The 23,197-nt window shown below is 48.8% G+C and overlaps 1 protein-coding gene across 2 annotated transcripts in view; it reads left to right on the top strand.

Annotated features, from left to right (window-relative positions):
* LOC144828515 (lactoperoxidase-like) overlaps window positions 1-23,197 on the top strand; it is a 1,612,675-nt gene that overhangs the window by 1,059,770 nt on the left and 529,708 nt on the right. For both annotated transcript variants that reach the window (XM_078686761.1, XM_078686752.1), the window contains exon 11: window positions 8,496-8,748. In XM_078686761.1, the coding sequence (XP_078542887.1) occupies window positions 8,496-8,748 (253 nt within the window). The remainder of the gene's footprint in view (window positions 1-8,495; window positions 8,749-23,197) is intronic.

The following is a 23,197-nucleotide window of genomic DNA, read 5'->3' as shown; positions in this document are numbered from 1 at the left end:
TCAAATGTATATGTGTATGTAAATATATTTTATTCATTTTTAAACATCATATGGCTTAGAAACCATATCAATGTTTTTACAGTATTACTTTATACTATTGCTTTTAATGTATGCACTTTACTTAACTATAAGTATTGCAATAATATCGATCCATTTCTCTTGTATGAGAAAAGAGACTGATCAATAAATAACACCTTTTTATTGAACACGCCCGTCTCTTCCTTTTCTCTACATTCTGATGAGACTAAGAATGCACGTACTGACTGAGTAAAATAATTTGCCTTTTGTTCACACGACTCTCGAGATTGACTCTTGATTAGGGGAGAGCAAAGTTGTCATGTTCTATGGTTGTCAGAAACTAAATCCCTTCTCGTCTAATCAGGGAAGTTAATTCCTCCTTGAACATTCGAGAAAGTTTCTAGCGAACTCTGAGCTACCCTGGCAAACCCAAAACTTTAAGTCTAGTATCGACAGTAGTAGACCTAGTTAACGTCTGGCCTAGGCCTTTACTGCTGTAGGTATTATTCCAATGCGCAGAGCCTATTTGGGAAGATAGGAACTACACTACACCAGGCCAACTTCTCACAGTGAACATGTGAACTTAGGTTAAAAAAACAAGAGGAAAATAAAACGAGGCAAATAAACATTAACAAAGCCAATATATGTGACTTTTGTGTAGTACACAAACACAGGGGCACATATGCTGATACAAATGTACAGAGAGCATGCACACAGGCCAACTAAACACAAGTAAGCCCTTGCATTTATGCCCGCATATTATTACCACACGTGCATCAAGTACGAGGACTGAAAGAAACAGATAACCAAGTGCAGCACGAGGCACACAAGGCTATGGAGCGGCAGACAACAAGATGGCATGCACCAAGGGATGCGTGGTGCAGAGCACCAAGGGAGCACTCTCTCACTGGCTGAGGCCTCATGTCTGCTGAGTGTAACGTTTCGCGGAATGCACATGATAAAATGTCCAAGGGGAGCACAGAGCGATGCGTGTCAGGAGTGCACTGGATTCTGCACTGCAGGTGTGGTGGATGCGGGATGTAATTTAGAAATCACTTGAGCAATCGAGTGAAACACATATCTGTCGTAAGCTGCAGACGAAAGGTCAGATAAAGAGTGGCAGGATATTTTGCCCCTTTCAGTACTCTACTGACCCAGACCCTACTGCCCATTAAGCATTGAAGATTACAGTTCCCGAGCCCATACCTTTATTTTCACACTTTGACCGCTGCCGTTTCAAGGAAAGTGTGCACACGCACACACACACACACACCCACACACACACACACACACAAACACACACACGTGCAAGCACACATCCACATACAAAGCAATCCACACACTTCCTTCAAAACACACCTTCTGAGTATCCAGATTCTCTCTTCCTCTTTCATTTATACACAAAGGTACACACGAGCAGTTAAACACTATCAAGCAGTCAAATACTCCCACAAAAATCTCACCTAATATAAAAGACATTTTTTACTCCTTACCCACCCTTAATTCGCGCCCTCAGTGGGTTGCCTGGGTTCCAGCTTGTGCACACATGCACACGCTGGTGTGAATGTGATTGACAGAGCAGAGTCTGAAAGGTCAACTCAGCGTGAAGGTGACATTCTCAACACCCCCCACATTTAAAACATAATGCAAATGAGCTGCTGCTGAACAGGGACTGAGCACAGGGCTACAGCTTGGTGTCAGAGTATACTGGAGGCAGGCTCCACGCCGACAGCCTCTCCAGAAGTAGTAATAAACATTAAATATCGGACAGGAATACCGGTACTCTCCGTGGAAATAGAGAAGTGCCGGTACTTGAAGGGACACAAATAGGAAGTGCCGGTACTGACTACCCGTGAGTACCGGCCTCATTTAAAGCACTGTTACACAACACTTTAAAGAACAGACTCGCCGAAGACCCTTCCGTGGAGCGGCTATGCACGAGAACCCCAGTGTGGAGTGCCGTGAAGGCCAGCTGCTACCCCAGCTCAATGAAGCGAGAAGAACGCAGCTCTGTGCTGTCACTTGCAGCAGCGGCAGTCGCCAACCAGCCATCTCAATAGAGCTGTGTCTACGGAAGAGATTCAAGCCTGTCAGGTATTCGCAAAGAGTAACAAGAACAAGCATTTACAATGCACCGGTCTCGCCTTTGCAAAAGTTAGAGCTATTGGCATTGTAAATGACAAACCTTTTATTTATGTGTTGGTTTTGAAAACAGATAAATAAATGGCATTGTGATTTACAATGCCAATAGCTTAATCTCTCGCAAATGCGAGACCTATTGCATTTGCACCCACACACAGAGCCACACACATCACATATCAGCAACAAGTGCACACACTTATGCTGGATGACCCTTTTAACTAGTGCACTATTAGAACCTGACTTCACAGTCTCCATTATGTGTTGGGCGTCCTCTCTTGTTGCCTTGATCATGCATAGGGTAGTAAGCGCTCAATACCTTGCACGGCTCTAGTGTGACATTCGGATGCAGCTATCAAACTCTGTGCCTTAAAATGGAAACATGTATTGTCTGCATCCCTGCTTTCAGGCTGCTTCACTGCCTCCTCTTACTTTTTATTCACCATTTCGCCTTCAGGCTCCCACGAGGTTCCCTTATTATTTCCATCAATGGACTTGCCAGACTAAATCACCTACTTGGCTCGGCTTCTACACTTGTGCAGAGGAGACCGACTCTGCAGTAATGGCACTCCGACACCCAGCAAACAGGAGCAGTTTGTCACTATATTTCTGCCTCCGGTCTGGATGAGTTTGAACTGGCTAAAACTTTACCCAGGCAAGATAAGGGACTGGGATAAACCTTTTGCCCAGGCTATTCATCCCCTCTTCCACGAGCAGTCTCTCTGATTTTTACTTCATGGGGGAAAATAAGAGACTTTTTAATTACATTCATTCATGGAGCTGTTTTGGCACCTTAGATCCACTTTGGTGCACTAGCTATACGGGGCGTGCAGATGTAAAGAAGTCTAGTTGGACAGTATTTAGAATCTGATGAGCATCATGTCTCGTGCAGCAATCCTCTCAATTCAATTGTTTTGACCTTGGCAAAGATCAGTAAGCGGGATGTAAAAAGCGGGAGAGGGGGCTTAAAAGGGGGATTGCCTGTATAATTAAGAGCGTGGCTTAAATTGCAAACTAAAATTCCTTTTGCGTGCCACCCTACTCCCACATTTACACAGAATCGCAAGTGCAACTGGCACACGTGATCACAGCTCAGTGCGCTCTCCAGAGGGGCCAAGGATTGGATGGCCATGTGTTATGAACACATTTTTGACCCACTGACAGACTGTGAGAAACTCGTACTGCCTTCAGCCTCAACTCAGTTGTGACCCCTGGCATCACCAACATGCGACTCAATTCAAAGCAGTAATGTGCTGCCTGGAAAAAATACCATAACACATCCTGGAAGTAGCTAACGGTCTTGGGGAAGAGATTAGGAAAGGCAAGCGAAATATAAACAGCGATGACTTGCACTCTAATTTATTTACACTAGTTGTTCCGAAATCTCAGTGTTTTAGTTAAGGACATGAATAAAGTCCCCGACATGGACCTATCTCAAAGTACGTTTTTAAATACTTTCAGGTCCGAGACCAGGAGGGACCCGGCCCACTTAAAGCATTGGCATGTTCTTGCCCCTGTTTGTAGAAACGCCGAACCGCCATTAATACACTCAAACATTTTCAAAATAGGTTTTTATTGTTTAGGCCGAGGAGTAGGGGGACCTTGAGAGGAAGTTAGACCAAGGAACAGCGCAAAAAATGTTTCTGACATCACCCAGGAAACATTGATGTAGACATTTCCAGAACAGGCGCGTGACAATATGAGAAATGTAAAGACATAAAAATGCAAAACAGCAATAATCGTGACGTTCCTTTTACTGCACCGAGTCCAGTTTACTCCTGCAGCTGTTGCTCTGCCTTCTACGTCACCCCTGCAAGAAAATGTTCAAATCGGCCTAAAGAGGACACGAGCCAAGAAGCTATCCCCGACCCGCTCTCTGGAGGGGTCAGCGCCCTGCTCCGGACATGAGGCAGAGATTAAGGGTGATCGCTGGGCGGAGCCAAAGGTAGGCCTGAGCGATGCCGCACCGGAAGTTAGGACGCAGCGGGCCTCCCACTAACCCCACACCAGGAATGACACGCCCGGAATGAAGGGCACACCCCAGTCATGTAACACCTCCTTCCCCAGCCTCTAGGCGCATCCCTGGCCCCACTGCTCCTCGGTCCTCCCAGTCCCGCTGGCTGACCCCTTCCTCCGGAACGAGGCCCGGTTTAGCGTCTTCATCTTGAATACCCAAACGTATAGAAGCCGCTGCCTCCTGATATGTATGTAGCCTCCAAAGGAAATGTGGCTTAGACGATAGTTGCTAAGTTAGGCCGGGTCATTGAAACTTTGCACTGATGTAAACACCTTTAAAAATGCACCTTTTTGTTGCTTCTGTAATTTGGAACGGAGCAGAAACATTTCGCCTGGCCACATTGCAAAAAAAGATTTCCACACCAACGGAAAACAAGAAGCACGGGCACACGGATGGGGGGAGGGGGCGGGAACGGGCACACGGACAGCAAGAGGGGGCGGGAACGGGCACACGGACAGCGGGAGGGTGGTAGGTTAACGGACAGCGGGAGGGGGGCGGGAACGGGATAAGAAAAAAAACTAAAAAATGCCGCTTACCTGCAAGAAAAGTGAAATGGCGCAGCGCACCCCTGCTCTGGGTAGGGAGCGGGTCGGGTCTGCGTCCTCACAGGGAGAGTGAGCAGGCTGGTGTGACGAAGGATGCCGGCCTGGAAAAAAAAAATGACATCCGCCCACCGCCGCATGACGTGGCGGAAAGCCTAAAAATCGCAGGAACGCCCACGAATCTGCTCGCAGAATGACGAGCAGATCTCTCTTCCAATGGCTAGCCTCCATTTATGGGGCTAGCCAATGGAAAGAGAGGGCGGGACAAAGCCACACAGTGTAAGTCATTAGATTTCGCCTGCGCGAAACGCTGCTTGCGCAGCTTTCGACAGGCGAAACCTAAAAAGTGCTGGAACTCATCCACTGTAATGTATTGCAGCAGTGCTCAGAAGTGCAGACACTACCCATCATATTAAAGAAGTACAAGTACTCCGTACTAGACAGTACCTGCCCATTTAAAGCACTGGACTGTCTACTCATAAAAAATAGTAAAGATGGTAGGAAATACAAACCTGCAAAAAAGTTAAGTGTTGTAAGCAAAAGGTTTAATGGTCGATTTACTCCCGCACTTTACAATCGTATTTCACAGGTAATGATTTTTCCACTACCAGCACACCCAACACTATTTGTAAAATAAATACGTCACTGTCAGTCGGGGGTGTATCTATTAATTGTAATATGACTGCGAGGGGGCATGTTGATAGGTTCAGGCCTGTACTCTTCCTAGGCGCTACTGCCCTGTTACACACGGGCCCATGTATGCAGGAGGAAGGGACTGGTGGAGGCGGGGCGCTGCTAGAGCAGGGCACGACACCGCTGGCTCTGCAGCACCGGGGCCTGCGCTGCCCGGAAACCTCGGACTAAAGTACGGCGGCCCCAGCTGCGGATAGGTACCTGGTAAGGCTGCGACTCTCGCCGGTCGTGACAGCTGAAAAAGACCAATAAAAAGACAGCATAGAGGGGGCCGCCAGTCCCCGGACAAGGGGTCCGTGTTATAGGGTGACATAGCTGCCAAGGTTTCAGATTGCTATGTGTGACATTTTTATAATTTCAGTGTAATTATGAGAGACATTTCATCCACTATGAGTGACACTTTTCTCGCCGAGCAAAATCAAGCAGTAATGATGAGGGAAATTTATAAACATAAGAAATGACAGCCATTTGAGCAACAAAAACTTCTAAGAAAATCCTAAAACTGCCCGAAATCACAGAAATGAAAGGGCACTAACCTAGTGCCATTGTAAACTGATCGTAGTTTTTTGGAGGAATATGCAGTGCATCATTGGTAGAGTCAAGTGCTTTCAATAGTCCGAAATCACTGTGGTAGCGTTAAATGTATAATAAATACTTCTGTCTCTAGTAAAGTCACAACAATACACTAGTGCACCTAGGTGGGGGGGGGGACGGAGGTGCCGATGTCCTTGAGAACAGTGTATATGTCTGTTACACTCACTGGCTCAGCCAGTGGCAAAGTTATTCTGCCCCCCAGTGACGACGCTGGTGAGGAGCTCAGAAGGCAAAACTGGTCACGGTGGCACAGCTCTGCCAATGTGAGAAGCGCTGGCCCTAAACACCGCCAGCTCAGCTTCTCTCAGGACTCAGTGCAGAGTTCTAGAATTGCCAGGTCTTCTCGACAGCAATACTTAGTGTGGGCCCAGGCTGGGGCACAGGCTGCTGGAGTAATAAGAATCGGAACTACCCAATACTACACTAACCGCTCACAACTGTAACAACAATCTATACACGGCAGCTGCGGAGAAATGTTTACAAAGATGTCATTTTTAAACATTACAGTTTAGTTAATACCTTACCTGCTCTCTCAGGCAGTTAATTATTCATGCGTTTACTGTGCAGCTGAGCCCGGCTGCGGCCCGGTAGGCTTGGTCCCATTTGCATGATATATCGCCGCACCTTGCCTAACGACTCCCGCCGCAGCAAGCACCGGCCAGGACATGATGGTGTGGCTGCAACTCCAATGACTGCCCCGGTCTGTGCGGGGGTCTTAGCTCAGCCGCTGGTTGGGCCTGTTGCCTGTAACCATTGCACAATTTGTCATGCTATTGAGGCAGCGTGGCCATTGCATGCAGCCTACCAGAGTTTAATTGAACTGTACTACCAGCCCTCACTTCTTAGTTCGCACTGCGGCGATCATCACCACCGATGTTGACGGCGGCCATGAAACTCTCAACTCAAGTGAGTGACTACTCAAGTCACTCTATGCTGGCAGCCTCCCGCAGGTTCAACGCTGGTTTTATTGGCCCCGAGGACTCTTCGCTGCTATACAACACAAACCATGAGCGTGCACACTCCCGAACTTCCGGTTTCGGGATGTGCACGCTCACGGCTGTCGTGGGGCGGGACTTCCGTCTTTTCGAGAAGCCCGCGCCCACGGAGTGGATGGCCCAGAGGACCGGTGGCAGCAGAAGTCAGGAGTGGCGGCTGAGGCCGCTGAAACGGGAAGTGGGGCTTGGGGGGCTTGGCGCGTGTGTGTGTCTGTGCGTGTGTGTGTGTGTGTGTGTGTCTGCGTGTCTGCGCGTCTGCGCGTCTGCACGTGTGTGTGTGTGTGTGAGTGCCTGCACATGTGTGTGTGTGCGTGCCTTCGGCCAGCCTGCAAAGCGCGTCCACAGACCCTGGTAGGCTCGTGCACCACTCTGACTCCCTTGAAAAGCAACTCGGCGGCAATAGGTCTCGAGCGAGACCTAAAAAAAGCGCTCGCGCGGCAGCAGGAGGAGGGATTCACTCGCGGGAGTGATAAGTGCGACCAGATGGGCCAAGCGCTCCCGCGAGTGGATCTCCTGACGAGAACGCGTTGGCGTGCACGTGTTTGGCTGAAAAGCCTAAGCGCCAAGGTCGTTTTCCTTCGCAGCGCATGCGCTGCGAAGGCTCGACCTATCCAGCACATCTATACTGCCGTTCCTGAACCAGGCCGTGGGGGCTCTAACAGACAAGATTACCAGCTTGCAGACAGGTTGGCCCTCATAACACAAACGACTTGAGAATTTTCAGTAAAATAGACTTTATTCGGCTCTGCATGTAAAATCAACTCCTGATACCTGACCCTGGTTTTTATCTCAAGGTGCACATAAAAAGTACCTGTACCTTCAAGTAGTTTTATATTGTATATATTATCCTATCTTTAGGTACCCCTATCTTCTACTGTCCTGAGGAGGCCCAAAGTTACAATGACCGAAGTGCATCGACATGTTCTCGTGACATCTTCTTTGGAGGTGTCACCCAACCTTAAATCTACCAAATCACAATCTGGACACATACTAAAGAAATAGAGGACTGGATTGTCCTCCATGTGACATCACTTAAAGGACCACCTCCTGTGTAGACTTCCTATTAAATAAGGAACGCTATATCACTCAAATCAACTGGAAGACCAACATGATTTTCTAGCTGTCACATTTATGTTATTGTATAAAAATTCGGAGATTAATCTGACTTCACTTTTCTTTTTTGTGTGTATTTGCATGTTTAAATGTTAATTTTAAAGACACCCTTCAGTTACCATTACCAGGAGTGAAAGACAGTTACACAGCAAATAAGTGAAATAAACTATGTATTTTGAAATCGGACATATACACCAGTGATTAATTTAACGATTCATTGTGGTTATTACTAATGTACGATATTTTTTCTCACAATATACCATACTTTTGTTTACTTGTTGTATGTCCAGGTATTTTGGGGCCACTAGAGCAGCCCCCTAGATATTTAAATATTTTGTACCAATTGAACAGCTGAAAAACAAAATCTGTTTTTGTGTTTTTTAGCAAGTCACCTACAGGGACTACCTTCCGATCATCCTTGGAGAGAGCTACTCGAAACACCTGCCTGTCTACCACATGTACAACGAGGTGGAGGACCCTAGGATTGCTAATGTATTTTCTGTGGCCTTTCGGGCCCCACATACAACAATTTCCCCTCTGGTCTATCAACTGGATAGTGACTACAAGCCTGCTGACCTGGATTCGGTAACCCGTTTTCACAAGACCCTGTTTGCCCCCTGGATGGCAGTGAAGAGAGGTAAAGAAATCGGAAAGGCCTTCTCCTTATTCCATGCCCTCTGACCTTTAGGGATCTGAGTTTGACAGGACGAATCTAGTAAACTCTGGTATTGTGAAGTTTACTGCAGGCTAAATTGACGTTTGCCCAATCCTTTGTTGTTCTTATTTGGGGATCTAGTCACACTTCAAATTTTCTTCTCTCTGAATGTCGTCTAGTCTAAGTTGCATGCCTGTCTCCTTATTCTTCATTATTGTATTTCTGAAGATTTCCCAAACCGCATTACATAAATCACAGCCTATTGCAGCAATATTTGTGTCACCTAACAACACCTAATATCCTCTAGCTTTCAGTTCATCCCGCTACCATCTGCATAAATACTTATAACCCCACTAATTTTTTTGTTTAAATCTGTTTTATTATTTTTTCCACAACATTTACAAGTGTTTGCAAGACAATATCCAGCATTTCAGTACCACCACAATTAGAGTCTTCAGACAGTGACACACAGTACTCACAAACAATCTTGAAATGGCCACCATGTATTCCGATGACCCTTCAGCCACAGTTCCAGATAGGACTGCAACATATGCGTCACTTCAGTAGATGTAAAGTCAACGATGCTCTCATAATGTGGGTCCGGTGCCATATTATGCAGAATGTTACAAAGCATACACCGTGTTTGAACGCACAGATGTTATATATAAACAAACAGTAACTAAAGAAACCATCCACAGCAGCTAAGATCGACTATGAATTACCCATTTTCACTTTGCACTAAGTCCCCTCACCCTCCCCTTGTTGTAACTACATCTGGGTCCCCCTCTCCGCCCCATCCCTCACTCCCGGTCTCACACCCCTCTGCAAAGTCGTTGCGTCAGCCGCACACAATTGCATCACTGCTCAGCCATTAGATAATATAATGTACCTAGGGGATGGAATGAGGGAGCCCCGCCAAATCGCCCTACTCAAGTTGCAGAGGGGTCTCCCCCAACTTGCGGCCGCTGCTCTAAGTTGTCCCCCTCCATGTGCACAAGGCTCTGGAACAAACCTTCCCATTGCGCTGCTATCTGCGTTTTACTCAAGCCCAGCGATTCCTCCCGCATGATGGCAATTCCTTCTGCCTTAGCCCATGATGTGAGGGAAGACCTCCACGCCATAATGTGTGGTGGGGATTGCGACTTCCATCTCTTCTACAAGAGGCGCTTGGCAACGATTAGCCCCAGGTCGAGGAAGCAAGAAGTGACTTTTGCGGTCGGGGTCCTACTGAATTGGTGTAGTAAGTAGGTAGGCCACTCAAACGGTATACTACGGTCTGTACATGCGCCCAATGTCTCACTAATAGCCCACCAGTAGGTGTATAGTGTGTGACAGCCCCAAAGCATATGAACTAGGCTAGCCCCCACCTCCGCACAGCGGGGACAGGCTGCATCCACACGGTGAAAGTACATATTAATCTTTTCAGGAGTGAGGTATGCCCTGTGAACTATGAATAATTGGATTTAACGGAACCGCATATTTCTGGGGATTCTCTTAGGGCTCTACAATATCTTTTACCATTCCCTATCCTCCAGCTGCCTCCCCAGGTCTTCTTTCCACCCGCGTCTAAGTGAGTCTAATTTTACCGCTGAATGTGTACGAAGGGATGCCGCGAACCACCGGACTACGTGTCGGCCCGACCCATTACATGTAGATATTGTATGGTGAGGTGTTGACTCGGCTCCACCGACATGTCTCCCCATCTAGAGGTCAGTGTGGTGATCAAAGAGCGGTGTCTTAAGATATGTCCCTGTGGTAGCCCCTGCTCTTTGGTAAGCAATTCAAATGGCAGCAGCGTGCCTTCCCGATACAAATCTCCCAGAGTCTGTATGTCTACTTCATGCCACTCCAGAAGCTCCAAGGTCGTGAGCACCCCAGGCCCATTGGGTGAGCCCACCAGTGGTATGGCCGGCGCATACGGAACTAGATCTCTAGTAACATAGAGGCAGCGGCGGAAGTATTTGTAGGCCACCTCTAGGAGGAGGGGAGCCGGTGTGGGTAACTTGGCAGCTGGGTGAAAAAGCCCCCTAATATAATTCAAAGAGAGGGAAGGGACTGTAGTCGCCGTGTCTTCTCGGCCCCTGTCCGCGAGCCATCGGGCTATCCACTGCAGTTGAGTAGCTAAATAGTAGTGCTCAGAGCAAGGTGCAGCTAGACCCCCTTGATCTGTGGGCAAGTATAACTTTGCTAGCGCTATCCTGTGGCGCGCATTACCCCAAAGGAAGTCTCTGAGGAGGATAGCGAGCTTGTTAAAAAAGGCCGCCGGTACATACAGTTTGAGGTTGACAAAGTAATATAGGAGGCGTGGAAGGATCATCATTTTAGATAACACCACCCTGCCTGTGACTGTGAGCGGGAGCGTCTTCCAGAAGTTCATCTGTGACTAGACGGCCGCCACCGCACGACCTAGATTACCATCAAAGAGGTCAGCCGGTTGACGGTATATCTGGATTCCTAGGTAGCGGAACGTGTCAGCCTTCCACTGCACTCGCGCACCAGCCAGGACATAACCCGGGTTCGGAATGTCGCCTCCGAACGCATATAAACAGGATTTACTGGCGTTCACCCAGAGTACAGAGAGAGCGGCAATGTCACGTAACATTTCTTCTAGTCGGGCCGGAATAGCCCCCACATCCCTCACAAAGACCAGAAGGTCATCCGCATATAGCGAGACCTGATGTGTTGCATCTCCCAGAGGTATTCCCACGCCTAATGCTGCTCGCAGAGTCACTGCCAAAGGCTCCACTCCAAGCAGCCAAATGCCTTTTCAAGGCCTCACACCAGACACTCCGCCCTGGGCAATTCCCTCCCGCTGTCTGCCGCAACCTGAAAGAACCTCCGCAGGTTCAAGGACGTACTGCGCTTGGGCACAAACCCATTTTGGTCAGTGTGGACCAACTCAGGGGCCAGCGGTGCCAGGCACTCCGCAGTAGCTTAGCGAAAATTTTGTAATCCCCATTTAGGAGCGCCAAGGGCATGTAGGACTCCAGGTTTTCGGGATCTCTGACCGACTTGAGAAGAGACACCAGATAAGCCTCCCGCATTGATGATGGCAACCCGTTGTCCGTCAATGCCGTGGAGTAGATAGTGTGCAGACGCTGGGTCAGAATGTCCCGATAAGCTTTGTAGTACTCAGCGGGCAGGCCATCCAGACCTGGCGTCTTCCCGGACACCATTGACCCAATTGACTTCCTGACTTCCTCCAATGTAGGGGGACCATTAAGAACCTCCTGATGTGTCCTGGAGGCAGTCGGCAGCTAATTCAGAGCGAAAAATCTTTCCAGATCAGATTCGGAGCATCGCCCCCTGGATTGGTACAGTCGTGTGTATTGTCCCATCAACACCCTGTGTATCTCCCTTTGCGTGTAGACCAGAGAGTCCTCTGGCATGCATAGTGCCCCGTTTGGTGCATGTGTACTCTCCTGCTTCAACAGCCAAGCCAGAAGACGGCATGCCCTGTCTGCTCTGGCATGTGTGCGAGCTGTGTGAGCAGCATAATTATGGCAGTGCAGTTTCTCCATAAGGTCTGCATGCTGGGCCCTGAGGTCTTACAATCACCCTGACTGTCCACCCCACCCTCTCCGTCTCGTTCATATTGGAGCAACTGCATTTCTAATTTTGCGAGCACCAAGGATCATTTCTTACTCAGATTCCACGTGGCCCCATGACAGTGCCCCCTAATGGCTACTTTGTGAGCGTCCCGCTCCACTAGTGCTGAGCTCGCCGTCCTCACGTTGTACTCAAAATATTCCAGAGCAGCTGATCCCAGTGACGCACGGAATTCTGGGTCCTCCAGTGCAGCAGGCTGGAGATGCTAGGTGGGTATGGGGGGGGTGACCGGGATCCAGATTCAGACGAAGCCGTAAGGGATTATGATCGGAGTGCGTCCTACCCAGGTATTCCGCTACCTCTACCAAGGGGACCAGAGCCTGTGAACCCACCACCCGATCCAACCTCACATGTAAACCATGAGCTGCAGAAAAATAGGAGTAAATGCGGTCTGTAGGATGAAATGTGCGCCATATATCCCGCACTGCCCAGTATGCCAACGAGTCCGCAAGCGCCTGTGCATTGGAGGTTGCAGCCATTGACCAAAGGGGCGGGAAGGATCTGTCCTTGTGGACATCGAGGACCGCGTTGAAGTCCCCTCCCAACAGCCAGGGTAGCCCAGCCTAGGGTGCCAGCGTCACAGATAGTCGTGCTAAGAATGAGGGCTGGTCTGTGTTTGGGGCATATATAGAGCCTAAAAGTACCCGCTGTCCATTGAGTGTCCCCTTCACTAAGGTATATCGGCCATCAGGGTCTGTCACAGTGTCCTCGCAAACAAAGGGGTTACCTGCCCTTATTCAAATGAGCGTGCTCCTCGCATGTGCCGCGTATGTTGTGCCGTAAATGTGCCCTCTCCAATGCCTACGGAGCCTATCGAGTTCTGTCTGAGTCATGTATGTTTCTTGTAGCAGTGCAATTGCGGCCGAGTGTCGCTGCAAATATGGAGTACAGGTGTGTACATACCACGTATATATTCCACGTGATTATATCAGCTTCGCCATTCCTACTTGTGATGATCAATAGGGATACCAGGGGCGAGGCATCAGGAGGGACATCTTGCGGCGCACGGGGGCTCAGGGACTGTATGAGTGTGTCGAACTGCTGCATCGGATATAACAACAGAAGACTAACCATAAACCACTGAACATCTGGGGCAGTCATTTCGCGATGGCTGTCCAAACTGTTGAAACACGGACAAGTCCTGAACTAAGGCAATGTGTTACCTATGGGGGTTGCCTGTTAGTGATAGTATATTAAAACCTTCCCCTTTACTACGAATGTGTTTAGTGTTTCAACTATCTAAGCTACAGAAATGGCTCGCGGGCCAGCAGCCCGTTAGTCTGTGAACCCAGACATATATGTGTGGGAACTTTAGTAGAGCAACGGTTGCTCAGTGACAGGTATCCCAGCAAGGTGTCAACACAATGTGAGGGACTTGTGATGTGCAACCCAACTGAGCCTATCCCCTCCCTTGTACCAGCCAGCCAAATTATGCAGTGCAGTGAATAGCGTTCTACTTGCGTGAATAGTCCACATTAAAGTACAGCAGTCCCTCATTTCACCCAATGATGCCGTCAGCTGTTTGTGGGGTGATCACTGGAAGACCCAGCTCTTCTGAGATTACTGTGGACGGTGACGGTGAACCGCTGGAAACCAACATAGCTTGCCTGTAGCAGTCAGTCCATTCTCAAGGTTGCGGGGATCCAAGGGTCGCAACCGCCTCCAGCATGTCTCGTCGTTCCTTCCTCACGTTATCTAGTGTAGGAGCCGAGACCCCTGGGTTGGACGTCTTCAGTCGCCCCCTCTGTCGCAGTCGCCACGGTCTCCTGCTCTTGAAGTTGTCGCCATCCGGGCCCAAAGGTCGCAAGCCGGACCACAATCCCGACTCCTCCAGCCAGTCCCATGCCTCCTCAGGTGAGTCAAGGAAGCGGGCCCCATCCTTTGCGACCACTCGTAGCCGGGCCGGGAACAGTACCGAATAGGAAAGTTCCAGGGCACAGAGCTGACGTTTCACCGCCATGTAGCTGTTCCTACGCCACTGCACAAGAGCAGTATAGTCTGGGAAAAACATAACTGGACTGCCATTCACCTGAAGAGGGTCAATTTTCCGAGTTTCCCTAAGCACCGCATCCCTGTCTTTGTAGTTGAGCAGTTTGAATATGAAGGGATGCGGTCTCTGCGCCGGGGTACGGTGATCCCGCTCCACCACGAACTGCTCAGACAAGGTTCCCTGGGGCAGCAGGCCTCGCAGCCAGCGTTTTATGAATTGCTCTGGGCTCCTACCTTCCTCGCCTTCCGGCAGGCCCAACACACGAATATTGCTGTGGCGGGAGCGTCCTTCCGCATCCTCTGCCCGATCTTCCAGTACGTGGACACGGTCTATCAAGTCCTGCAGCGCGGCCGCATGATTTTGCGTTACGGGCTGAAGCTCCTTCAGGGTTTGGTCGTGTGTGGCCACTTTATCAGCGAGCATTCGGTGTTCTGCATGAAGCAACGTGAAGTCCGAGGTGACTTTGTCGATTCTGGTCTCCAGGGAGGTGCTAGTGTGGTCCAGCGCTGCACCAATTCGCTCCACCTCTGCGAGGACAGAGTCCATTTTGGCTGATAGGGCCGCAGACGCCGGGTCCGTCATCTCCTCCACAGTACCCCGCACTGGGTCAAGGCTGGCAGCTCTCGAGTGTCCTTGCTGTGTCTTGACATGTATCCGGCCCATCACCAGTTGCTGTGCTGTGGGCATTCGCTGGCTACTCCCCGCTCCTCTGGTGTGTCGTGAAGCTCTATACCCTGTAGCCCACGTATCACTTTTGCAAGTGTAGTTCACCAGCGGACGAAGAGGTCCCGCCTGTCAGTTGTAGTTGCGCACCTAGTGCCAGTGGCGTTCGCGCCGCAGCTCAGGGAGACTTAGCCCATATCAGGCCTCCTTCAAGCAGCAGTACAACATCAGCAACGTCCTGGTGAGGGAGGGACGAGGCGCTACTACAGCTTCCTCCAGGTAATGTCCCGCATTTGTGTCCCTCTAGTCATGTACCGTCTACTCGCTTTCAATACCCCCTTCAGTCCGGGGCTGCACCGGTGGCCTTCAGGTCCAAGCGAGACCCACCGTTACTTCTCCCGTCGTACTGCCACGGAGCTCTATGGTCAGCGGCTCCTCACGTGGTCCCACCGACTGCTCCACTTGAACCTCGTCTTCGCTCCTGAGTGCCCCCTCAGGCTTCCACAAGGTCGTCTATAACCTGTCAGAGAATGGTCTCCAGACTAGTCCTCAGATCAATCAGCTCACAATGGCTGTGCGGCGGTACCTGTCAAGTTCCTCACCGCCCTGCGGGGCCCCCGAGCAACTCCAAGTATCTCCCGCTCGACGGCTGCCTCAGTCCTGGGCAATCTTCTTGCTGCACCTCCTCCCGCTGCACTCCGCCACCACACTCTGGTCCACAGCGGTGTCTATCACCCACAGGAGATATGCGCAAACAAAGGTGCAGCCCCACAGCCTCTGCACCCGTATCCCTGGGTGCGTCGCACTTCAACACCAGGCTTCCACTCAACTTTCAGCATCCCAGCGCATGCCGTCTCTTCTCAGCCACCCGCCTCCACACACCAGCGGGGAGCACGGGGGACACCACAGTCGGGCACCAGATCTCCAAATGTCAGGGGGGAAGCTCCCCCTTGTCTGCAGGCTATTCCAGCAGCCACCTGGGTCTCACAGGCCTTCACTACTCTTGAGGCCTCACCTCATCACTTCGTGCAGGACCCCGGGGGACACCAACACTTTTCCCACAGCTGCACCCAAGGTCCACACATCGACTACACCATGTCACAGCTGGCCCCACACAGCTCTCAGCTCCTGGATACGCGGGTGGCGCACTTACAGTCCACATCTGTTATTGTGGCGGGCGGCCGGGGCGGGAGCTCGCTGCCTCCTCTGCAGTGCTCAATCGCCCGTCCATTGTCCCTGGTGTGGGCTCTGGTTTGGGGTGCCCCGGTGAATGGGGTGCTCCCCGCTGCGGGCTCTGGTCAGTGGCGCACCGGCTCCAGTGAAAGGGGTGCTCCAGGCTGTGTTCAGGGGCACACCAGCTCCAGTAAAAACGGGGTGCTCCCTGGAAGGTTCTGGTTAGGGGCGCAACGGCTCCAATGACAGGGATGCTCCCGGCTGTGGGTTCTGGTCAGGAGCGCACCGGCTCCAGTGAAAGGGGTGCTCCCTCCGTCCTGCGCAGGTGTCCTCCTGTGCACAGTTCTAACCCCTCACTTGCTTTTGGGGGCCGAGGGCTCCGCAGCAGGCACCAGTATGAGAGAGGCGAGGCAGTTTCTCTTCCGTCAGAGCTCACCAGCTTAGAGGCTCCGCCGCCATTTCAGGACCGACAGCACACAGTATGGTGCCAGTCCCGTCCACAAAATGTACGCGTGTGGCCCGTCCGCCAGCAGGGCAGCAGCAGCACTCCTCACCCAGCCGGCCAAACTGCGCGATGCGGCTGTCCCCGGACTCAGCGCGCCCACTGGCATCCAGGCACCAGTGTCAGCTTCATATTCGGCACTTCCAGGAGATATATACCGGATAAAGGGGGAATCAAGGTACGGAGCACTATCTCGGTGCACCTGCCATGTTGCCCAGCTGGCCACGCCCCCTACTTATAGCCCCACTAATGATCATGTGTAACTCCTATTATTCTAACACAAAGAAATTTGAGTTAATGCATGGAATGGTTTCCTTGAGAAAACAAGATTAATCTTAATAACCAATAACACTGGGATAACTGCTAACCTTGGTTTCCGGAGTAGTGTGCTAGAGACCATAAAGAACGTCAATGTCTCATTGAGGGTTGTTAGCGATATATAAATGCAATTACAGTCCAGTAAATTCAGACATACCTTGTGTGGTCTCGTCGTATAGCTGAATTAAGTTTTTGTTAGAAATGTGATAAATTGTTGAAGGGGGTGAGCAGTGTTATAATGCAAAATGTTTAGACCCCCTGCAGAATGTACTGAGGGGCCCATGAGTCTCACATATCTCATAGATATTAATTGAATTTGTGCTGGATGGGGCCCCTTGAAGACTTGGGTGCCCCCCCCCCTCCACTGCAGTGACTGCAGGGGCCTGTGTTATTCCCCTTGCGGGTGAGAATCCACTTAAAAGAATAGTAGCAAAACTTGTCATGGTAAACCACTAATGTCACTACCTGTGCTTAACCTTGGCACAAAGTTAGAGGTAATGTGTAAAGTATTTATGTAGTTCTCAAACAGTAATTAAGTAAAAACATAAAAGAAGAAAAATCCAAAATCAATTTCCAAAAATAGAGGATATTATAATAAATACAGTGACAGCAAAACAACACAAATCCAATCAGTTGAAAGGAAGATAATTCATTTTTAAAGGTTGAATTTAAAGTAGAGATAAAACTAACAAAGCCCCAACCGTGGTTATCTGGTTTTGCTAACCATGTCACAGTAAAAAAATACAGTTGAACGCGAATGGGCGTGAATCGGACAGGAACCGATTCTCCACCGTAAAAAGTTTGCCTTCAGACTTGGACATTTTTCTGGAGAAAAGTAGTAGTTGATGAGTCGCATGGGCGGATTTTGCGGATTGGCAATCCGCGAACTTGCGTATTTACGGATTCGCAATCCGCGAAGATCCGCGAACTCTAGCGGATTTGCGGATTTTTCCATTTTTTGTGTTGGCGCGTGTTCGCGCCGATTTTGGGACAAGTTCGCAATTGCGAACTTACTTTTCGGCTTGCAACGGCCGCGACTATGTTGTTTCTACGTCTGGTTTATCATCACAGGTTCACAGCACCCTCTGTTTCACCACTGCCACCCTCTGGGACACCCATGCCACCCTCTAGTACATCCTCACAGGCACCTATTAGGTTTATTTATTACTGTAGATTATGGTGGTTGAAAAAAGCTAGCACACCTGCCCTTCTTCAACTGCCATCAATTAATTTGTGTTTCATTAATGTGTCAGTAATTTTGAAAGTTCCAGTCTGGCTGGCACCTGCTTCCTTCCTTATCTGTAATTTGCTTTTTGTTGCAGTGAAATTTTTTTTTTACAGGACCTTTATGGTGCTATTCTATGAGCCTGCTGTTTGGGTCATAGCAGGGTCATAGAATTGTTGCAAACTCTGGAGGGGCCCATCAGGAAGCACTACCTTGAATGTTACTAATGTTAAGTTTGAACTTTTGCACCTGCTCATTGCTTTCATTTTAGCTAAAATCGTTTTTTTTGCAATTTCGCGCGTTATTTGGGGCGCGAATCCGTGCGAGATCGATTTCGGAAGCCGCGAATACGTGCGAATACAAAATTGTTTTTGTTGCGACGTGTATATTCGCGTGATCTTGCGCGTGTTCGCGAGGCGCTTCTAGCTATTCGTTTGCCAAGTTACCCTATCGGTCGTACACGGGCGCGGCCATCTTGTTGGCGTGACGTAATTCCGTTTCCGCCCGCTATGTGTAATCTCGCAAAGTGTGCTGCTCGCGAGTACAAGTTCGCGCGTACTCGCAAGGAAAATCTCGCGCGAACTTACCCACGCGGTCGTGAACGGGCGCGGCCATCTTGTTTCTCATTCATTGCTATGGTTCTGGGCATGCTTTCTCTATCCTCTCTCAATCTCTGCCATCCTTTGCTTGTTTGAAGTTTTTTTGATCTAATTTTACTTATTATCTAACCCTCTATTTTTCTAGCTCTATATTTTTGTGTTTTCTGCAGCTTTTAGTTACTTTTAAACTACTTTTTTAAACTCTTTTCTTTTCTTCTTCACTATTCTATTTCTTCTTTATCATTTAAGTTTATTTCTGCCCAGACCATGGTAAAGGGAGCCGGGAAGCACCCTGAGAAGGGGAAGGGTCCCGCACCCCGTGCCCGGCTCCCGTGCGGGCGTTTAAGGGGGGAGCAAGTGGTCCCGAGGGAGATCTTCAGCGCGGAGGAAGTGGCGGCACTGATCTTCCATGTCCAGCGCCGCCTCCCCAAGACGATCCTGGGAGGCGGCAAGATCGCGACCGGCTATGGCATCCGGGAGCGCCGCCAGCGGTGGGAGAAGGTGTGCCGGGCCATGTACAAGATCTCTGGGGTCCGGCGCACATATAACCAGGCCACCCACCGCTGGACCGATGTCATGGACCGGGAGCGGGACTTGCTGGACGCGCTCGGCGTAGAGGTCCCCGGGCTTGGTGAGTAGTAGTAGTAGTCCATTTACTACTCTGTTTTATCCTGCTCTGTTATTTGCAAATCTTTGTTCTTTACCAAGAGCAATAATGCTGCCGATTACATTGAGGTAAATTATATTTCAAAATCTTCTATGCATTTCATTTTCAGGTGCACTGCTCTCCTTCTCAGTAGCCTTGCTTGCTACTATGCTTCTTTGTTTTGTATGTTGTGTTCAGAAGCATTTCATTGGCCTGAGAAATTATGTATCAGTGTACTGTAAAGAAAAGAACTGCGTAATGCTAGACAGTAAGGGTCATATTTTCAATTACCGGCGCATCCCTGCAAAGTAGCAGGGATGCGGCAGTAATTGTGTGCCATGCCACCACCACCCATTGGCCCAAAACGTCACAGAAGCCTTACGCATCTGTGCCGTAAAGGCAGCGCATTGCTGGAGTTGCGTGCCAACGATGGCGCAGCTCCAGCAATGCTCTGGGGTACCCTATCTCCCCAATGCTGCATCAAGCCGTACGTCGGCTTCAAGCGCGCAGGGTTTGAGTCATGCATCATTGTCATAAAAATGACTGATTGACATCTTGTAGATTTCCCTCAGCCACTTTTAGGATTCGTTCCTGCGCAGGTACGCCCTCCCTTGCGCCGGAACGCCCCCTGATGGCGCAGGGCTTTACAACGTGATGCATCGCCCATATGCCCATATGTGTTTTTTTTTTTAATATATACGCCGCACCAACACCATGGCGAGTCTTTTGTTCTGCCGCTGCGTCAGAAAAGGCACGCAACAATGGAGGAAAATCAGCCGCAACTTCCGCAAGGGACTTATAAATCAGCCCCAACAGACTGAAGTCCAGTGTCCTTCCTTTAGACAGTCACATGGCTATCAGAAGAAATAGTGGCGGTGGTGGCGGGTGGATTGATAGTTTGAGTATTCACTGATCTGCAAGCAGGATGGACTTTGTCTGTCACGTGTTGCGCACTACTGCCTGCAGTGCCAGGCCTAGGCAAACCTCTTTAGTAGTCTGTTTATTGAGTTACATAGGAACTTTCTAAGTCAACGTTCCGCAAATCAGGCAATACGAATAACGTAGTATACCACATGAGATAGATCCCGTGGAATAGTTGTCTATCTATTTGCTATTTTTCCAAAATATGTTGTTATTGTTCTTTTGAAATGTTTGATTTGGTTGAAAAATCTCATCCATGTTTTATGGTTTTTCTTTCTTTCATGTTGTACATCAGCTCCCCCCAAGGGCAAGAGGACACAGGAGGAGGGTGCTGAGGATGCAGGCCAGGATCGGGCAGGCGAGGGCTCCTTTGCTGGCCCCAGTAAGTTTACATTTTACTAAACAGTACCTATTTTTTCCTAGCGTTCCTCATTCGATTTTTTCTAAATCGTCTTTGATCTTCTTGTAGACTGGATATAAATTCTTATCCTGCCTCGAATATGACTCCCTGTGGTATTACTAGACTATTCTTATTAGTCTGTCTGTGTAGCTAACTAAGATTGGACATTTGGCAATTCCATTGGACTCCCATTATATTCAGCAATACCTCTATGCACTGTCTCCTTACTGACTAGATAGTGTGGCAGAGTCATTCAGCTCCCGAAGTCACCGATTATAGATCCCCAATGATCTCTAGATTATCGTACGCAGGACAAGAGAGTAGTACGGAGTCACAGCACAGTCAAGAAGTGTCAGAGGCACTCATGCTTGCAAAAATTCCAAAACCTTTAGCTCATCCACTCTAGTCTAGAGGAACAAAAACCACAGAGTCTATTTAAGTGTAAAAGCTTTATTAAAAGTAAACACATTTATTGAAATCTACTTTGTCATAAAACTATTTAACTGTAAACGGAAAAGTGGTTAGTGCTGACGATTAATTGGACACATTTCTTGTGGTCGAGCCGAACTCTCACCTACTTTGAACTTGATCCTGGTCGTGTTCTTAGGACTCAGGAGTCAAGCTTCTGTCTGTTAGGAGAAAAAGTGGTGCGTGTTAAAAATCAAAAGCAAGCATTCATCAGTTGTGCATAAAAGTGCAGCAAGACAACAGCCTTCCCTGGAAAATGGGACATTTTTACTATGGAGTAGACAGTCACAAATTATTACATTGTATTCTGTTTTTTTAACATTTCTCCTAGACCAAATATTATATAGTAGTGAGTGGTGTATTCTAACTTTCTTAAATGTACTTTGTAGGTGTAACATCTGGTGACGGGGCCAGCGCGGAGGTGGCTGATGTGTTGGACTTGGACTCGGAGGCCTCTGGGGAGGATGCGGCGGTAGAAGAGCTGGTGGCCGTTCCTGTGGGGGATCAAACGGTGGTGGCGGAAACAGGTAAGCTATATATTCCTTACTTATTGAGATTGAAGACTGCATAGTGTGCTTTCTGCACAGGTGTATTACAATTACAAATCAACCAGGTAGTAGCCTCCTCGAAATGTACTTCGACTTAGCTGTGAAGTTTTTGGTGAGAAGAATCCCAATAAGTTCTTAGACGAACGTGATGGATGGGATGAACGAAAAGCGAAAGAAGGGTGTAAGTAAGTGGGACGCGAACTTGTATGATGGCTGGCAAAGAAGAACGATATGTGTTTGCTTGGACCCAGAGGTGGCTGGGAAGGAAAGAATATGGTATGGTGCATGGCTGGGTCAATGATGAAGCAAGGATGGGTGGAAGGACAGCAGCCTGGGTGGGTGAAACAGAAACTGTATGTGTGCGTATACTTTGAATGAATGGATGCCTGGAGCATGGTATTCTCTGACTCTTACATAGCAAATGTGTATCTAGAGAGAGTAGATGGTCGCCAGGTGAAGTAAGTGTTACCTTGAAGAGCATGTACCACCGCACCCGCACGTCCGTCCCAGTGCAGGGAAGGCAAGGAAAAGAAATTGTAAATGTGTCCAATACTACCATGAATAGTAGCAGTACTTTGTATTGCGTTTGCATTCACAGCATATATCTGGTTATTACGGTGGACACTCCGTACCTCTCTTAATAACTTTGGTTTACTTTGAGTACGTCATTCATGTGTGGGTGTATCACTGTGTTCACTCAATATTAAGCAAAGCACCTAAAGTCATCTCATCTGTCATTAAATACGTCCCATGTGAAGTGATAGATAATCAAATTAGTTAGCTTCTTCAGTTTCCTTTTCTAGTACTCATTTGCACTGTAGGGTGAAAGGTAAATTAATTAAGCAGTAGCCCTTGTAACAGAGTATTCTCAGTGCCACCCGTAATAGAAAAGTAATAGCTTCACCACCTGCATGTACTGGACCGGTACAGTAACGCAAGTCTGTCTCCATCATCATGGTGTGCAACTTTTTTTCTCGGGTGCAACTTCACTGTGCTGTGTCCATGTCATTCTGCCGGCTTGCATAAGATAACGTACCCATTTCCCTAAACAAGAGAGAAGAAGAAGAATAAGACTGGTGTACTGTCATAGTCGACTGTAATGGAAGTCCATAGTGGTCGTAGAATTAGTTCATTAAACTACCACTACTGTTAGAGCAAGGATGCAGAAGTGGGAGGTTACATAGATACTGTCCTCAATAGTTATGTACTGTGCTTTCAATTTGCTACTTGTACTCTGTGACCCAACTTTCGGCTCAATCACTTTGTGTTATTAATAAGGAGCATTGGTTACAGACTATGTCTTTCTTTCTTCATATAGTTGCTCCTTCCAAATCAACAACAAGGAGGGAGCAGGCTAGATTGGCCCGGC

The sequence above is a fragment of the Lissotriton helveticus genome, chromosome 1_1 (assembly GCF_964261635.1).
Source record: "Lissotriton helveticus chromosome 1_1, aLisHel1.1, whole genome shotgun sequence".
Lineage (NCBI taxonomy): Eukaryota > Metazoa > Chordata > Amphibia > Caudata > Salamandridae > Lissotriton > Lissotriton helveticus.
This window is presented reverse-complemented; position numbering and strand designations above follow the sequence as displayed.